This window comes from Anolis carolinensis, unplaced genomic scaffold (assembly GCF_035594765.1).
Source record: "Anolis carolinensis isolate JA03-04 unplaced genomic scaffold, rAnoCar3.1.pri scaffold_13, whole genome shotgun sequence".
Classification (NCBI taxonomy): Eukaryota; Metazoa; Chordata; class Lepidosauria; order Squamata; family Dactyloidae; genus Anolis; species Anolis carolinensis.
The window spans coordinates 17167284-17186106 of NW_026943824.1; the positions used below are offsets into that span (position 1 = coordinate 17167284).

General features: G+C 41.0%; 2 protein-coding genes across 4 annotated transcripts in view; both read right to left on the reverse strand.

The window, feature by feature from the left end:
- wdr24 (WD repeat domain 24) overlaps positions 1–4824 on the reverse strand; it is an 18375-nt gene extending 13551 nt beyond the window's left edge. Inside the window, exons 1-2 of one of the 2 annotated variants that reach the window (XM_062964348.1) lie at positions 4666–4824; positions 1846–2661 (exon numbers count right to left, since the gene is read on the reverse strand). In XM_062964348.1, the coding sequence (XP_062820418.1) occupies positions 1846–2326 (481 nt within the window). In that variant the 5' untranslated portion in view covers positions 2327–2661; positions 4666–4824. Of the gene's footprint in view, positions 1–1845; positions 2662–4388; positions 4462–4665 lie in introns of those variants that run through there. The other variant, XM_062964349.1, reaches the window with a different exon arrangement.
- Positions 4825–6971: 2147 nt separating this feature from the next.
- Positions 6972–18823, reverse strand: part of fbxl16 (F-box and leucine rich repeat protein 16) — a 62144-nt gene continuing 50292 nt past the window's right edge. For both annotated transcript variants that reach the window (XM_062964351.1, XM_062964350.1), the window contains one exon: positions 6972–17411. In XM_062964351.1, the coding sequence (XP_062820421.1) occupies positions 17263–17411 (149 nt within the window). In that variant the 3' untranslated portion in view covers positions 6972–17262. The remainder of the gene's footprint in view (positions 17412–18823) is intronic.

An 18823-nucleotide genomic window follows, 5' to 3' on the forward strand; every position in this document is an offset into this window, starting at 1 on the left:
TAATTATTTATTTTATTTGATTGTTGTGTTGACTGTTTTTAGTTATTGATACTTGTTTTAACTTGTTATGTTTTGTCTCTGTTTTGGACTTGGCCCCATGTTAGCCGCCCTGAGTCCCTTTGGGGAGATGGTGGCGGGATAGAAAAATAAAGTATTATTATTTTATAATTATTAGTTACCTGAACGGAAGCTTTCCCATGCCTGGGATAGGGAAAACAGGCAGCACACCAGTGTGCCCCGATACACAGTTTGGAAAGCTCTGTCCTAATTCTAATAACTGAATTATGTGGACAGAATGAAGGTGCTTTCAAGAGGTGGGGAGAACACTAGGACAGTCATGAGCAAACTTGGTGTTTTGGACTTCAGCTCCCACAATTCCTAACAGCATATCAGCACCCGAAAAGCCAAAGTCTGCCCATCCCTGGTCTAGGTGATATCTATATACAGTAGAATCTCACTTATCCAAGCCTCACTTATCCAACGTTCTGGATTATCCAACACATTTTTGTAGTCAATATTTTCAATACATCATGATATTTTGGTGCTAAATTTGTAAATACAATAATTACTACATATTGAACTATTTTTTCTGTCAAATTTGTTGTATAACATGATGTTTTGGTGCTTAATTTGTAAAATCATAACCTAATTTGATGTTTAATAGGCTTTTCCTTAATGCCTCTTTATTATCCAACATATTTGCTTATCCAACGTTCTGCCGGCCCATTTACATTGGATAAGTGAGACTCTACTGTATATATAATGTGCATAATTAGGACCAAGTTAACAACAAAACCACTGGGCCAAATCACACCAAATTTGGCCACAAAACTAATAAGTTTCCAAGGCGTGACCGTAAAAAAATCCCCAAACACCATTCCTTTGGGAGTTGGTCCAAAACACCCAGATGGCCCACGTTTGCCCATGCCTGCACTACCCTGTTTCCCCGAAAATAAGACATCCCCAAAAAATAAGACCTAGCCGTTTTTGTTTGGAAGCATGCCCGGCACCTGCCAAACAGAACACCAGAGCATGCAGGATTGGTAAATGTACACACCAGTTGTACATGGAAATAATGGTAGTAACAAGAAATTCTTGATAGGATTCACAGTTTGTCTGGTTATGCTGGTTTGTGATGACAACTACTGTGCAGTATATAATAAATATAATAAATATAATAATATTCTGCACTTTGTCTCTTGTTTTTAACATTTTATGCTGTATGTTGATTTTAATGACTGTTTTATTGATGCTGATGTTTTTATTGTTGGGATATTTGTTTTATTGTTTTGTTGTTGTTATTATATTGTTGTATCGGGCAAGGCCCCATGTAAGCCTGTTATATATTATTACTGTTATATAAACCTTTGTTTTAATCTCTGTTTTATCATCTTCTTGTGTTTTAAACTGTGTATATTGTTTAATGTATTTGTGCTGTTACATTTGTAACATTGTGAGCCGCCCCGAGTCCCCACGGGGAGATGGTGGCGGGGTATAAATACAGTTTTATTATTATTATTATTATTATTAAGCCACCCCGAGTCTCTTCGGGGAGATGGGGCGGGGTATAAAAATAAAGTTGTTATTATTATTATTATTATTATGTTCATTTTTTTGTTCAACAATAAATGTGAATTCTTCTGCATGGAAAAATAAAACATCCCCTGAAAATAAGACCTAGCACATCTTTGGGAGCAAAAATTAATATAAGACACTATCTTTTATTTTCGGGGAAACACAGTAGGAGGAAGCAGTCTCAAGTTAAATAACCAATAACAAATAATAAAAAACTTTATTTATATACCGCCCTATCTCCTCGAGGGACTCAAACAAACCAGCCCTTACCTGAGAAGGTGCTCACCGAATCCTTCTTGCGCAAGTCAAAGCACTTCATGTAGCCGTCCTGAGAGCCGCTGAGCAGCATGTACACTTCGGTCGGGTGGAAACACACCTTGTTGACAGTGCGCTTGTGTTCGGTGAAGAGCTGGTCCTGCTTGTTGCGGGAGGGCTTGCCAAGGTTCCAGGTCACCACCACGCCGTTGGTGGCTGCCGTGGCCAGCAAGTTCTCGTCCATCTGGTGCCAGACCACGTCGGCACAGCTGAAGTTCAGAGAGGGCTTACGGCCGACGCGCAGGTTCAGCTTCTCTACGAACTGGTCCTCCTCGATGGAGTAGATCTTGAAGATGTTGCGCCCAGCCACCACAACCTGGGCCGCATCCCGGCACACGCTGATGGCATTGGAAGGGGCGTCCAAGTGGCAGAACATGGTCCGTCCGGTGATGGTGTTGCCGCCAAGGGCGGTGGTCACTCTCGCCATTTTCTCCATGGCAGCCTTCCCTAGGTTTCCTGGATCTCAAGGCAAGGGCTTTGACAATTATACCTCGAAACACGCCATTGTAAAAGTAAGAAACCTTCTATCGGTGGCTTATCTTTCATAACCCAGCTTATCAGAGGAGTTTCTGCATCTTCTTAACATGAGCAAGAGCTGCTGCTGAATCTGTCAAAGCAGATGCAAGCTAATGGCAGTGACGTCAAAATTTTATTCAACTGTCCTTGTTCTCTCCCATTGAAATCTCTTGGTGATGTGTCAAAGGCTTTCTGTTTTCTGTTTGTCGGAAAGAAGCTTCTAATTGAAGGAATCCAACAAAATGCAGCTTTCATCTATATGGGAGGAAAGCAAACCAACACATGTCATTAAAAAGCAACAATAATAAATAATGACCATTAGCAATACTTGACATTTAAAAAGATTTCAATTAAGTTGCATATATATTGGTGGCCTAATAATAATAATAATAATAATAATAATAATAATAATAATAATAATAATAAATCTCTTCTTCACATTAAACTGCCTCCCGGGCACAGTGGACCAGTTTTTGTTTTTACTTGCACAGTGGTGGTAAATAGCTAATAATAATAATAATAATAATAATAATAATAATAATAATAATAATAATAATGGGGTTGTTGTATGTCTTTTGGGCTGTTTGCCCATGTTCCAAAAGTATTCTCTCCTGATGTTTCGCCCACATCTATGGCAGGCATCCTCAGAGGTTGTGAGGTATGGAGAAACTAAGTAAGGAAAGGAAAGAATATATATATATATATATTATAATGGTTAAATAATTTTTTAAAATGGTAATAAGGAATTTACTGTTTTTTATTTGTACTTGTACGGCACCATGTACGTTAATGGTGCTACATAAATAGGGAATAATGATTAAAAATGATGCTTTTGCTATATAATAGATAACGATAATAATACAAATGGTAATAAGTTATTCATTGATTTTTTATTTGTACAGTGCCATGTATATCGATGGTTTATAACATATAAAAAAACAATGGGACTTGGGCTTACATGGGGAAATTTAGTATCATACCAAGTTTTTAACTTTGTGTTTTTAAATAGATTACAAATGTAATCTATTTAAAAACACAAAGTGTAATGTATCGCTTCTGATACAATAAATAAACAAACTGTTTTTGTGGTTTTTTCTATACATTGTAACTGTATTCTCAATTCACTTCTGACATGACAAATAAATAAATAAATAAATAAGGAATGTTGCTTTCGTTATATAAGTAGCTAATAATAATAAAACGTTGATAATAGCATTAATAAGCAACCCCTGGTTTCTGTTTACTTGTACAGCGCTACATAAATAACCAAGAATGATATTCATAATAATAAGGAATGTTGCTTTTGCTATATAAGTAATAATAATAATATGTTAATACAAATAAGGATAATGATGATATATAAATACAGTAGAATCTCACTTATCCAACATAAACGGGCCAGCAGAATGTTGGATATGCAAATATGTTGGATAATAAGGAGGGATTAAGGAAAAGCCTATTAAACATCAAATTAGGTTATGATTTTACAAATTAAGCACCAAAACATCATGTTATACAACAAATTTGACAGAAAAAGTAGTTGAATACATAGTAATTACTGTATTTACTAATTAAGCACCAAAATATCACGATGTATTGAAAACATTGACTACAAAAATGCGTTGGATAATCCAGAACGTTGGATAAGCGAATATTGGATAGGTGAGACTCTACGGTACTATATTTTGTTGGGGTCTCATAATAATAAAATAAAATAACATTAATAAGCAATCGCTTGTTTCGGTTTACTTTTACAGCACTAAATAAATAACCAATAATGATATTCTTAATAATAAGGAATGCTGCTTTTGCTATATAAGTAATAATACTATGTTAATACAAATAAGGATAATGGTGCTATATAAATACTGTAGCTAATAATAATAATAATAATAATAATAATAATAATAATAATAATAATAATAATAATAGATAAGGAATTCCTTGTTTGGGTTTTTACTTGTAATAATATTAATCCTTACACATTTCCCACAGATTAGGCCTCTCTCCTCAGCTTGGCCTCACGCATGCGCAGACTTGGCTCCGCCCTCCGGGTGTTTTGGACTCCAACTCCCACAATTCCTAACAGCCTACCGGCTGTTAGGAATTGTGGGAGTTGGAGTCCAAAACACCCGGAGGGCGGAGCCAAGTCTGCGCATGCGTGCTCCTAATCTTTTCCGCTCTGACTCAGTTCTCCTCAGAAGCGAAGGCCGCAAAGCGAGACCAGGCTTGAGGTAAAACGACTAGGCCGCGCCTCACCTGGCGGCGAAAGGAAAGCATTAGCAGCCGGGCTGAAGCGGGCTCTCAACGAGGAAAGGCCCCGGCTCTTCGGGAGGCCTCTTCTCCGTCCTCCTTGCTTCCTTCTTCCGCCTCTTCCTCCGCCTTCTCCGCAGGAAAGCAGGCCCGCCCCTTCCGCCCGCGGCCTAGGCCGCTCCGCCCTCGCAGAAGGAAAGGCCTACATCAAGGAGGAGGAGGATGGGGATGATCCATCATCATAGTAATACAGTAGAATCTCACTTATCCAAGACTCGCTTATCCAAGGTTCTGGATTATCCAAGCCATTTTTGTAGTCAGTGTTTTCAATATATCATGATATTTTGGTGTTAAATTCGTAAATACAGTAATTACAACATAACATTACTGTGCATTGAAGTACTTTTTCTGTCAAATTTGTTGGTTTTTTGGTGCTTAATTTGTAAAATCATAACCTAATTTGAGGTTTAATAGGCTTTTCCTTAATCCCTCCTTATTATCCAAGATATTCGCTTATCCAAGTGTAGGCCCGGGCTGTGGCGCAGGCTGGAAAGCAAGCCAGCTGCAACCAGCTGCAATGAATCACTCTGACCAGGAGGTCATGAGTTCGAGGCCCGCTCGGAGCCTATGTTTGTCTTGTCTTTGTTCTATGTTAAAAGGCATTAAATGTTTGCCTATATGTGTAATGTGATCCGCCCTGAGTCCCCTTCGGGGTGAGAAGGGCAGACTATAAATACTGTAAATAAATAAATAATAAATAGGGGCAAAGATGTAAAAATACTCCTCCTTTTCTGTAGGCCCCTTTCCTGTAGAGAGGGCGAGGAAGGACACCACGAAAGTTGGATCTTCAAACTGCAAAAGGACCCGTATATACTTTAGTATAAGCCGGCCCGAATATAAGCCGAGGCACCTAATTTTACCACAAAAAAAAACTAGGAAAACATTGACTCCAGTATAAGCCGAGGGTGGTAAATTTCAGAAATAAAAATAGATACCAATAAAATTACATTAATTGAGGCATCAGTAGGTTAAATGTTTTTGAATATTTACATAAAGCTCAAATTTAAGATAAGACTGTCCAACTCTGATCCAATCATTATTCTCATCTTCAATGTAAATGTGCTTATATATCCTTTTAATAATAATATAATGTAATAATAAAATAATACATGTAATAATAATAATAATAAATACAGGAAAATAATACATGTAGTAATAAATAGAGTACATGCAATAATAATAATAAGATCAGCGTGAAATAATAAATGTATCAATAATCATAATAAAAATAGAGTAAATATTAGCAACAATAATAGAGAAAAATAATACATGTAATAATACCAATAATAATAGAGAAAAATAATAAATGTACCATATATTCAAAGCCAGGCTTTGAAGCTGCAAGGCTATTCAGTGCTAATTAAGGTGGCCAATTGCAACATCCACACTTGCCTCCAACAGACAAGAGTTCTTTCTCCCACCCTGAACATTATTCCACAGATATTTATAAACCCCACTTGCCTAGTTTCCAATAGACCTCACAACCTCTGAGGATGCCTGCCATAGATGTGGGTGAGACGTCAAGAGGTAATGCTTCTGGAACATGGACAGACAGGCCAGAAAACTCACAGTACCCAGTGATTTTGGCCATGAAATATTTCAACAACACATTACATATATAGCATATAATATATACACTAAATGAAATAGACATAATGAAATATATAAAATACACATATAATAATATAAAATATGTAGTACATAATGTATAAATAGAATAAAAATAGATAAAATATGTAAAATACAAATACATATAATAATATAATATATAGGTAAAGGTAAGTCCAGTCGTGTCCGACTCGGGATTGGTGCTCATCTCCATTTCTAAGCCGAAGAGCCAGCATTGTCCGTAGACACCTCCAAGGTCATGTGGCCGGCATGACTGCATGGACCGCCGCTGGAGCAGTACCTATTGATCTACTCACATTTGTTTTTGAACTGCTGCAGGAGCTGGAGCTAACAGTGGGCGTTCACTCCGCTCCCCTGATTCAAACCTGCAACCTTTCGGTCAGCAAGTTCAGCAGCTCAGCTCTTTAACACACTGCACCACCGGGGGCTCCATATACTATATATATAAATAAAATAATAAAATATATAAAAATACAAATACATATATAATATATAAAATATACAAATACCTATGATAATACTAGTATAAATTATTGTATATAATATATAAATAATATATAATAAATATATAAAATGCAAATCTATGTTAGCTGTGTAATAGTTCAAAAATACTAAATCAGTCCTTTTGTATTTTTAAAGTTTTTTAATATATATTTTTATAAACAGGTCACGTGATAAAATAGCACAAGAAACACTTACCAAATATAAGGTTATATCTTCAGAATATACAGGAGAAGGAGGCTTGTATATACAGTAAGAAAATGATTTTTCAGAATTTTATTATTATTATTTTCTTCTTTCCCCTCCCTTCCCTTTTTTTGAAACATCACAGCTTCCATTGTTTTAAATAAGACTTTGGACCAGTGGATACTTTAAAGAGGGGTGCAATGGGGACGTCCAGTTGGCAGTGTCTCCCATGCAAGCCTCCGTGAACAAAGGGAGCCATTCCCATATATATATATATATATATATATATATATATATATATATATATATATATATATCTCAATGTGGCTTTCACTGAAGACATTCCTCCTAATGGGTTGTGCCCTAAAACTCTTGGACTAAGACATTGATGCAACTCTTGCGGGAAACAGAGTCAACTCTCGGCTGGATCCAAAATAGGAGTCATTTAGGATATTGCTGTTTGCACTGGCTTCTCCGAATCAAGAGTTTCATGCAAATTTGCAATCTGAGGCTGGATCTACACTGCATTATTATTATTATTACTATTATTATTAGCTGCTTTGAGTCCCCATGGGGAGAAAGTTGGGATATGAATAAAGATAATAATTATTATATGATCAGAGTGGACCCATATAGGTTGGATCTACACTGCTATATAAAATCTACATTACAGTAGAGTCTCACTTATCCAACACTCGCTTATCCAACGTTCTGGATTATCCAACGCATTTTTGTAGTCAATGTTTTCAATACATCGTGATATTTTGGTGCTAAATTTGTAAATACAGTAATTACTACATAGCATTACTGTGTATTGAACTACTTTTTCTGTCAAATTTGTTGTATAACATGATGTTTTGGTGCTTAATTTGTAAAATCATAAGTGAATTTGATGTTTAATAGGCTTCTCCTTAATCTCTCTTTATTATCCAACATATTCGCTTATCCAACGTTCTGCCGGCCCGTTTACGTTGGATAAGTGAGAGACTACTGTATTTGCTTTGAATTGGATCATGTGGCAGTGTAGACTCATACAATCCAGTTCAAAGGAGATAATCTGAATTATCTGGTTTTGATCGTCTGGATTATATGGCAGTGTAGATCCAGCCTAAGTGAGTTCATTGCAGAATGGAAACGTAATTCAGGGACTTCTTGGCCCATGCCTTACGTTCCTGACTATACTCATTGTCCCATTTCATTGCCTTGCATCACTGCTCAAAATGACTGCATTGTATTCTTTCGAGAATCCCTGAAAAAGAGTTCTGTCTCTGCTACGATGATTTCCAAACGCAAAACTAATCCACACTTAATTTCCTAGCACACCTTTCCCATATTTAAGCCAACCCTCAAAGGGCTTGTTCTCCAGACCCCTAAAAGAATCAAGGGTCTGGAGAACAAGCCCTATGAGGAGCGGCTTAAAGAGCTGGGCATGTTTAGCCTGCAGAAGGGAAGGCTGAGAAGGAGGTATGATGAGGGCCATGTATCAAGATGTGAGGGGAAGACATAGGGAGGAGGGAGCGAGCTTGTTTTCCACTGCCCTGGAAACTAGGACATGGAACAATGGCTTCAAACAACAGGAAAAGAGATTCCACCTGAACATTAGGAAGAATGTCACTGTGAGAGCTGTTCAGCAGTGGAACTCTCTGTGGTGGAGGCTTTGAAACAGGCTGGATGGCCACCTGTCAGGGGTTGTTTGAATGTGCTTTTCCTGCTTGTCAGAATAGGATTGGACTGGATGGCCCATGAAGTCTATGATTCTTTGATTCTATGAGTACAGTAGAGTCTCACTTATCCAACATTCTGGATTATCCAACACATTTTTGTAGTCAATGTTTTCAATACATCGTGATATTTTGGTGCTAAATTCATAAATACTGTAATTACTACATAGCATTACTGCGGTTTGAACTACTTTTTCTGTCAAATTTGTTGTATAACATAATGTTTTGATGCTTAGTTTGTAAAATCATAACTTTTTTTGATGTTTAATAGGCTTTTCCTTAAACTCTCCTTATTATCCAACATATTCGCTTATCCAATGTTCTGCTGGCCCGTTTACGTTGGATAAGCGAGACTCTACTGTATGACTCTTTCTCCCTGTGGGTTCCTTTGACTCCAGCAAGAGAAGGTGACTGCTGCAAAACATCTGGTTCAAGCATCCATTTCTGATAGCACCCACCCCTGTCTTTGATAAGAAAAGGACATGACAAGACTTGGGATAATGGCTTTCTGGACTACCGCTCTCAGAATCTCAAACGGTGGGATTCTGGGAGTTCTAGTTCAAAAAAAAAGCAACACCTCCAAGCTACAGGGGTGGGGGATGCACTCTTTCTGAAGGCACTCTGCTATTCAATGGCTTTGTCGTTGTCTTCTGCGCCCCACCTCAGACCTTCTTGTCTTTCCCTCATGATGGTCTCAAATGGAAAACTCTGGACAGCAAACTAAGGAAACCAAATCTTTGCACTTGCTTCCCCTGCAGCTATGAAAGAAAAGCAAATACAGTAGAATCTCACTTATCCAGGCCTCGCTTATCCAAGCCTCTGGATAATCCAAGCCATTTTTGTAGTCAATGTTTTCAATACATCATGATATTTTGGTGCTAAATTCGTAAATACAGTAATTACTACGTAGTAGGCATGTCCAATCGATGAAAAAAATGTTTCAATTCTAGTTTCTAAAGTAGGGGGCGCTGGCGCTTCGATATAGAAAGTATTTCCGATTTTTTCACCCAAAAATTTCTGATATTTCCGAAAATTCGTAATGATTCTAAATGTTTCTAAAATGGCGGACGCGCATGCGCAATTGCCAAAAAAAAAAAAGCAACCCCGGGGGGGGGGGGGACTTTTACAGGGCTCTCCCGCCCTCATTTCTTGAGCGATCCTCATCAACCCTAGCCCCCACCTTTGTGTCCATCGTGGAAGCTTCTGATTGGCCTGGGAGCAGCAGCCATGTTAGGCTGCACTAAGCTCCCATTCTAGGTAGGTTGCAGAAACAAAAAAACTTTTAAAATATTTTTAAAAATATATTATTATTATTTTTTGGTGGGGGGAAATTAACGAAACATTAAGAGACAATTAGAGAATGGGCCAACAATGGTTCGAATTACATTGCTGGTTGCGCTGTGAGACAATGTCTCAGAATGCGTATCAAAAAGCGAGAACAATCCGAAATAATTCCGATATACGATTCAAAACGATTTTTTGGACATGTCTACTACGTAGCATTACTGTGTATTGAACTGCTTTTTCTGCCAAATTTGTTGTATAACATGAAGTTTTGGTGTTTAATTTGTAAAATCATAACCTAATTTGATGTTTAATAGGCTTTTCCTTAATCCCTCCTTATTATCCAAGATATTTGCTTATCCAAGCTTCTGCTGGCCCGTTTAGCTTGGATAAGTGAGACTCTACTGTAATTGCTTTTAAATAAAAGCCCAGAAAACTCACAGCAACCCAGTGATTCTGGTCATGAAAGTCTTCAACAACACATAGTATTATTCTTATTTTCTGGACACCATTTTTTGCTTTTCTGGAGATGAGGGTTAAAAATATTGTTAATCAAATATGACTAGTAATCACCTGATGCTTTGCCATCGAGAGATGGATCTATATGTTCAACCATTTCCAAATCTTCTGACCTTTGTGAAATTAAAGGTAATTTAAACATTACAGAGCCTATGGGGTTTCCTCAGCAGTGTGCAGAGTTTTCCAGAGAGACGGCTGAAGCTAGCAAATGGCATGTTCAAATAAATTTCCCTCCTTTCAGAATTGTGTAATCTGGTCTTCTCTCCCGTCAAGCTTCAGGAGAGTTCAAGGAGGGACGTTGAATTGCGTGACCAGGAACCCCATCTGTGACCCACAACAAGCAAGGCCCCCTCCCCCCAAAAACCCACCCCGACTCCCATATTCACTTACCCAACCCTCACAATCATGCAGTTCTGCAGGATAGGCAAGGCAGGATGAAAGAGCGGGGAGTTGTAAAAACGTCACCCTAAAAAAATAGGCTGGCTTAAAGCTTTACAAAGATGTTATGGCAACAAAATGTTTCGCACCAAAGAAATACCAATGTTTTTGTTTAAAAAAGTGGTTGTCAAAAGCAAGTTTGTTCATGAGTTCCGTACAGATGAAAAGCACGCCGATCTCCAGGCACATCCGTCGGGCGTTATGTGGGAGTAGTTTGCCACGGCGCATGGTTCAAGTGCCACCATCCAGGGAAGGTTGTGTGGCTTTGTATGGAGAAGTGTCATAGGCCTCTGAGTCAGTCTGTTTGCTCAAGCTCAAGTGATACACATATATATGTGGATGATGATAGGCTGGGATTGATGTTCCTGTTCACAAGGATCACAAACATTGTTTTCCCCACAACATCCCCGCATCATACACAATGATCCGTGCCGCTTCTTCCCTTACTCCTCTCTGGCAACCAGCTGAGATTTAAAAAATCAATGTAATGCAGGCATGAGCCAAATTTGCCCCTCTCTCCAGGTGTTTTGGACTTCCAATTCTCACAATTCCTAATGATAGGATTTGTGGGAGTTGAAGTCCAAAACACCTGGAGGGAGGGTTGAAGTTGGCCTGTGCCTGGTGTAATGTACCTCCTAGGCATGTCCGATCGATGAAAAAAAATGTTTCAATTCTCGTTTCTAAAGTAGGGGGCACTGGCGCTTCGATATAGAAAGTATTTCCGATTTTTTTCACCCAAAACTATCAGATATTTCCGAAAATTCGTAATGATTCTAAATGTTTCTAAAATGGCGGATGTGCATGCGCAATCGCCAAAAAAAAAAAAAATGAACCGGGGGGGGGGGGGGGCTTTTACAGGGCTCTCCCGTCCTATCCTCATCAACCCTAGCCCCCACCTTTGCATCCATCGTGGAAGCTTCTGATTGGCCGGGGAGTGGCAGCCATGTTAGGCTGCGCTAAGCTCCCATTCTAGGTAGGTTGCAGAAACAAAAAAAAAATTAAATATATATTTTAAAAAATGGGGGGGGGGGAATTAACGAAACATTAAGAGACAATTAGAGAATGGGCCAACAATGGTTCGAATTACATTGCTGGTTGCACTGTGAGACAATGTCTCGGAATGCGTATCAAAAAGCGAGAACAATCCGAAATAATTCCGATATACGATTCAAAACGATTTTTTGGACATGTCTACTATCTATGTATTGGTACATGCTCATGGCTTGGAATCCATATTTTTAATCTCCCACCTAGCTCTGGGATGATGCAATATAAGGGACATTATAGGGAATTATAAATGGCAGCCGTAAAGTGCGGTTTGTTAACACGGGAGGGATGAACGGGGACACAGTGGATGGCCTTGTCTCATAGGGTCCCTCGGACCGTTTGGAGCACCGTTTGCACGCAAACCATGGGATCCCAAACCTTTCCACAGCCAACATAGGAAGGACACTGTGGCTTAATATCAGTAAGAACCAGAGGAATTATGGTAGCTATTGTTACAATTCACAGTGGCTCCAGAAGAGTTCATTACCATTCGGGGTTTTTTAAGGATTACATATTAATGTTATCCAAAAGTCACTAAATTATTACTTTTTATTAGCTTAAAAACAAAAAAAATATGGCCTTGGGTATCATATCCAAGTAATGAGAATGTCACTTGAAACTTTAAACATAACTGAAGAATTGTTATGTTTGAAAATGAATACTAATAATAATAATAATAATAATAATAATAATAATAATAATAATGATCTCGGCCGGCATTTGGAAACAATAGACATTGACAAAATTACGATCTGCCAACTGCAAAAGGCCACCCGACTGGGATCTCCAGCATCATCCGAAAATACATCACACAGTCCTAGACACTTGGGAAGTGTTCGACTTGTGATTTTGTGAAACGAAATCCAGCATATCTATCTTGTTTGCTGTGTCATAATAATATAATTATAATGTTTTGGTTATGCATTGGTTACCTCTCAAAAGAACTAATTACGGTAGAGTCTCACTTATCCAACACTCACTTATCCAATGTTCTGGATTATCCAACACATTTTTGTAGTCAATGTTTTCAATGCATTGTGATATTTTGGTGCTAAATTCGTAAATACAGTAATTACTACATAGCACTACTGCGCATTGAACTACTTTTTCTGTCAAATTTGTTGTATAACATGATGTTTTGGTGCTTAATTTGTAAAATCATAGCATATTTTGATGTTTGTTTTATTGTTTGTTTTATTGTTGTTTGATTCGTTTTACTGCTTGCTTTTATATTGTTATGACCGGGCTTGGCCCCATGTAAGCCGCCCCGAGTCCCTACGGGGAGATGGGGCGGGGTATAAGAATAAAATTATTATTATTATATTATATTGTCTGAGACAAGTGTGAATTTTGCAATGGGCCACCTTTATTAGCATTGAATGGCCTTGCAGCTTCAAAGTCTGGCTGCTTCTTGCCTGGGAGAATCCTTTGTTGGGAGGTGTTAACTAGCTCTGGTAGTCTTGGACATTCCACAGATACATATACCCCACTTGCAGACCTCACAAGCTCTGAGGATGCCTGCCATAGATGTGGGTGAAACGTCAGGAGAGAATGCTTCTGGAACATGGCCAGACAGCCCGGAAAACTCACAGCAATCCAGTGATTCCAGCCACGAAAACCTTCAACAACACAACTATTATTTTTGTCGCTGGAAAAATTAATTCAATGACAGCAAACATAGGTTAATTTACATGTTATCACTTGAACTTTTGATTTTCTCTTGTTTCTTATGATATTGGAACTAGTGATGCCTTTCACTCAAGTTGAATATTTTGGGATTGAGGGCAGGTAAAAATAATTCCTTCTTACATCTCAGAGAAGTAAACTGTGGCACTTGTGACTCCTGGAATTAGGGATAGCTTAGCTGCCAGACTGGGTGGCTTTACAAAATAAAATATTTTGGAGGATGTGGGCTATCAGAGGCTACTCGCCATGATGGATATACAGTATATTCCCTTAAATATCACAAGGAAAAGGCTTCTGAACACTAGTTTACATGAATGGCTTTCATATTGATGCCCAGTGTCTGCCTTATATTTATAACTTCTTATATTTATACTATTTTTTAATAAAGTGACTTTTAAAACTATTTAAAATGGCTTCATGTATTTTTTGATATATGTGGTTTTTCATAGATAAATAAATCTGCTCGGAATACCTGGAAAGTGTGGATGCAGGGAGCAGGAAGTGAGGCTATCCTTGGTGACGAAATGTATCACCAGCGTTGACGTTCGGCTTGAATCAAGCCTTGGACAGAGACTGGTGATACTGGCTATACTGGGAAGACTCACAAGAGATAACAAGGTGGACAGTGACTGTGGTCTCATTCTGCTGGAACGTCCCCAGATATACTGGACAAGAGCTCCCACCTTACCCAGAGTATGAGAGTTGTAGTCCAACACAGCTGGCTGGACTAGGGAATGGTGAGCTACGGGAACTTTAGAATTAGGGGCTGCTTCTACGTTGCTATACATTCCCTGCTCCTCCAACCATTAAACATTACAGAGCTTCCTTCCCAAACCATAGCGAAAACGAGAAGGCCACCAAAACATCCGTGAAGTGGGAACCTGCTCAGTGCGTTGTAGTAAAACGCCTGGGACTGGATTAAAGCAATAGGTGGTTGCTTTGCGCATCAAAACTCCATGGCTATCCCACTAAAGCAGGCATGGGCCAAATTGAAGTACAAAACAGCTGGAGGGCTGAAGTTTGCCCATGCCTTCTGTTGCAGAACTTGGCGATAATGTGGCCAACTCTCCCATTCTTCGTAAACGTGAACGTTATATGGCATCAATTTTTTCTATGTTATAAATGCCTCTCCCTGCACTTGTTCCACTTGTACGAAACAAGGAAACGGGATTGAAACTCTTAAGGAGGAGGAGGACTCAATCTCCCCTTTGGTCCTTGCCCAATTCAGCCAAAGCAAAATGCTTTCGACCCTGATATTCCCTGACAACAGAAGCCGGCACGACCTAGCTCATGGCCATACGATCCTAAACATGTTTATTTGGAAGCTAAGCTCCTGCATTCAGAGCCGGCCCTAGGTAATTTTCAAGTGTAAGCGAGCAGTACTTTTTGCGCTGCTCCCCAACAAATCACACGCCGCTTCTCTCTTCGTCGAGTCCCCGGCCTGCTCCCTCGCAGGAAGAAAGGAGATGGGCTTTGGGGAGGAGAGAAGCAGTGTTTCCCTCACCAAAGCGCTGGCCTCCTTCCTTGCAGTAAGTAAGGGAGCCGGAGCTTTGGGGAGGAAGGAAGCGGAGTTTCCCTCCCTGGAGTCTGGGCACCTGGATGCGCCTCAACGGCGCCCCTTCCGCAAATGCGTAGTTCGCTTACCGCTTGAGCCGCCCCTGCCTGCATTCACTATAATGTGCTCTCAGGGAAGTATGCCTGCACTTGTAATGATTTAGGGCCGGTTGGTGGCACGCTTGCCCTGCGCTGTGGAGCAAAACAGGCAGTGATATTTTCTACCACGCTCGGAGAGAAAGGCACCCAATGCTCAGGCATATTTTAGAAAGGAGAGAGGCGGGCACTTTGAGCACTGCTTGGGCAAACGCCCTCCCCACGCCCTCTTCCGTTACCGGTTAACACAGCCAATGGAGGCGAAATGCACAGGCACTAAAGCGAGTGGCGACGGCGGGCAAAAGCATACAAGCAGTGGTTCGGAAAGACTCCGGCACAATAAAGCCGGTTGCCTCGAGGAGCTGTGCCATCCATCCAGGTCTTGAACAGATAGATCTCCTTGCGGATGGAGATGGAGAATGAGTGCCTGAGTCGACCACTGCAAACAACAACAAAGCAACTCAGTGGAAGCAACGTGGAAAGAGCCAAGGATGGCCATCGAACAGGTCAGAAGAAAGGATGAGAGGACCATATACAGAGCAGGCCCGGCTGGTGGTATAGTTGGAAAAAGTTGGGAAAGAGTAGGCGTGTTGTGACTGGCTTGTAAGCAGCGAGATAAGAAGCCTAAGGGCAGGAGCAGGGCACAATCCGCTCAAGATCCACGTCTCAGTCAATGGAAATATGGATGGGACACAACGCCACATCAGCTTTACAGTGGGACAGACAAGCCAAGCTGGGGTCGAGTCCTGCCCAGCGGGCGCAGAATCCAGAGCCTGCCTTACATCAAGACGGAAGCAAGCTAGCATGCAAAGGCTGCAGTTTTTTGTTCTGAAGAGAGGAGAAGGGAGCAAAAATAAAAATAAAATAAGAGAGAGGATTTTAAAAGGAAATTTAAAAAAATTAAAAAAAAAAAAACGAGAGGCAGATGCTGTCTGCCAAAAATCACCGCACGACCTTAAGGGTCAGCCAGGATTTTTCGGGTGAGCTTGTAAAATCCGTTTTCCTGGGAAACTTTGCTCCTTGAAGCCAAAGGCCGGTTCACTTTCAGGAGCATTCCTTGGTCCCAAACTCCCAAGGGTCTCCAAAAGCTTCGGAGCTTTTCTTCCGAAGCGTGAGCACATTTTCAGCTCCGCTGCTTCTCTTTACGAACACTTTGCCGCAGCGTCCTTTCCCTGGAATCCAGAGCTGCTCCATATCCGCCTGTCACCCCACGGACCTCCTCTCTCGTTCCTCCGTTGGCTTTCCGCCTCAAACGCGGAGGACGGCGACCGTTCCGTCGGCAGGCTCGTCCGTACAGGATCCGTACCTGGGAAAACCTTCATGAGGACTCGCCTCGCAACCCAACTTCTATCCACCGTGACACGAAACGTCTGGGCGGAAACCGCTTTCATCCAGCACTGAGTGGCAACAGCATGCCCACCAACTCACCAATCTGCCATTGCATTTTCTTGCTTATTTTCTATGCCTCTTTCGTTATGTTTTTTTTGAGTTTTTATCAATTTTTTTTTCTTTCCAAAAACTATTATTTCGGGACAGATCACTACAAGGAAGACGGGAAATGATGGAGGCATAGAAATTTACAAACTTGAGGGATTTGTTCGGTTGTCACTGCCACGTCCTTACACCAAGTGTGTCGTTCTTCCGATGATCCAAGTCTTTTGTTCATGACAACTTTCTGTGTGTGTGTGTATAAGTGTGGCTTCAGTCACAGCATCCCTCCTGGAAAAAAATCTAGATAGTATATATATTTATATTTATATATACACATATATATATATATTAAATAAATAAATAAAACCATGACTCTGATTGGTTGTTCAGTGCTGGGTTGGGATTGAAGGTCTTGGCTCCAGACATTGGTCATATTCTTTCCAGGAGCGGCTTATTCGATCACCATGCAACGCGGAAGGTGCTGCGAGAAATACTTGAAAAGCTCCGGAGTGGCCCCCGGGCAGTTAGTCAACTCCAGCTCTTCCAGGTCCTGAAGCTGGACAAGGCCTGAAAGTCCAGTGGTGGTCAGCAGAGGGCAGCCTGCAAAAGCAGAACCAGAGAGCACGCCGTGAGGGAGGAAGGTTTCAGCCCAAAAAACTCACAGCAACTCAGTGATTCCGGCAACATCATCAGCGGATACTACAATTCATGACGTGATGTTTGGAGAACAAATCAAGGACAGGCTCAAGGACAAAACCACCAAAACAAAACAAAACAAAACCCAAAACAAAAACCTGATGGTTGGTGTGCTAGAGGACCGAGCAATGTCTGGACAAAACCACCAAAATAAAACAAAACAAAAACTTGACGGTCAGTATTGGTTCGCTATTTTACATGTGAACTAAGGTTGTGTAATCCGGGTAAACCTTGACCCGTTTCGTGTTCTGGCTTTCGGTGGGAAGCCCTGATCTATGGTTTGGGAATCTCCCGAAATTGGGAAGGCAGATATCCCCTTCCCGTCATAGGCATTTAAGCAGTTTCTACGCTAGAGGAGAGGCGCTCAGCTGCAGGCAGGCAGGCACGCTATCTGGGCCTGCACACCACATACACATTCCAAGGCAAGAAAGTGCATGCCAGTGTCTGCAGTCGAGCGCCTCCGCTAAAGTAAGGAACAGAACTTGCCTGTTGCCTTCTTGCCTTGGAATGTGTATGTGGTGTGCAGGCCCAGAAAGCGTCCGTGCCTGCCTGCAGCTGAATGCCTCTCGTCATAGGCATTTAAGTAGTTTCTACTCTAGGGTACAAGCGTTCAGCTGCAGGCATGCAGGCACGCTTCCTGCACACCACATACACATTCCAAGGCAAGAAGGCAACAGGTAAGTTCTGTTCCTTATTCTAGAGGAGGCGTTCAGCTGCAGGCAGGTGCGCACGCTATCTGGGCCTGCACACTACGTACACACTCCAAGGCAAGAAGGCAAGAAAGTGAATGCCAGTGTCTGCAGTCGAGCGCCTCCTCTAGAGTAAGGAACAGAACTTGCCTGTTGCCTTCTTGTCTTGGAGTGTATATGTGGTGTGCAGGCCCAGAAAGCATGCGCGCCTACCTGCAGCTGAACGCCTCTCGTCATAGGCATTTAAGTAGTTTCTACTCTAGAGAAGAGGCATTCAGCTGCAGGCTGGCTTTCTGGGCCTGTACACTCCAAGACAAGAAGGCAACAGGTAAATTCTGTTCCTGTTTCTCTACTCTAGAAGAGGAGCTCAGCGGCAGGCACTGCCATGCACTTTAAGGAGGCTTCTTACCTGTTTCTCTACTCTAGGAGAGGCGCTCGGCTGCAGGCACTGCCATGCACTTTAAGGACGCCTCTTACCTGTTTTTCTACTCTAGAGTAGGCACTCGGCTGCAGGCACTCCTGAGCACTTTAAGGAGGCTTCTTACCTGTTTCTCTACTCTAGGAGAGGCGCTCGGCTGCAGGCAGGCAGGCACGCTTTCAGAGCCACACTCACATCTTTTCCAAAGC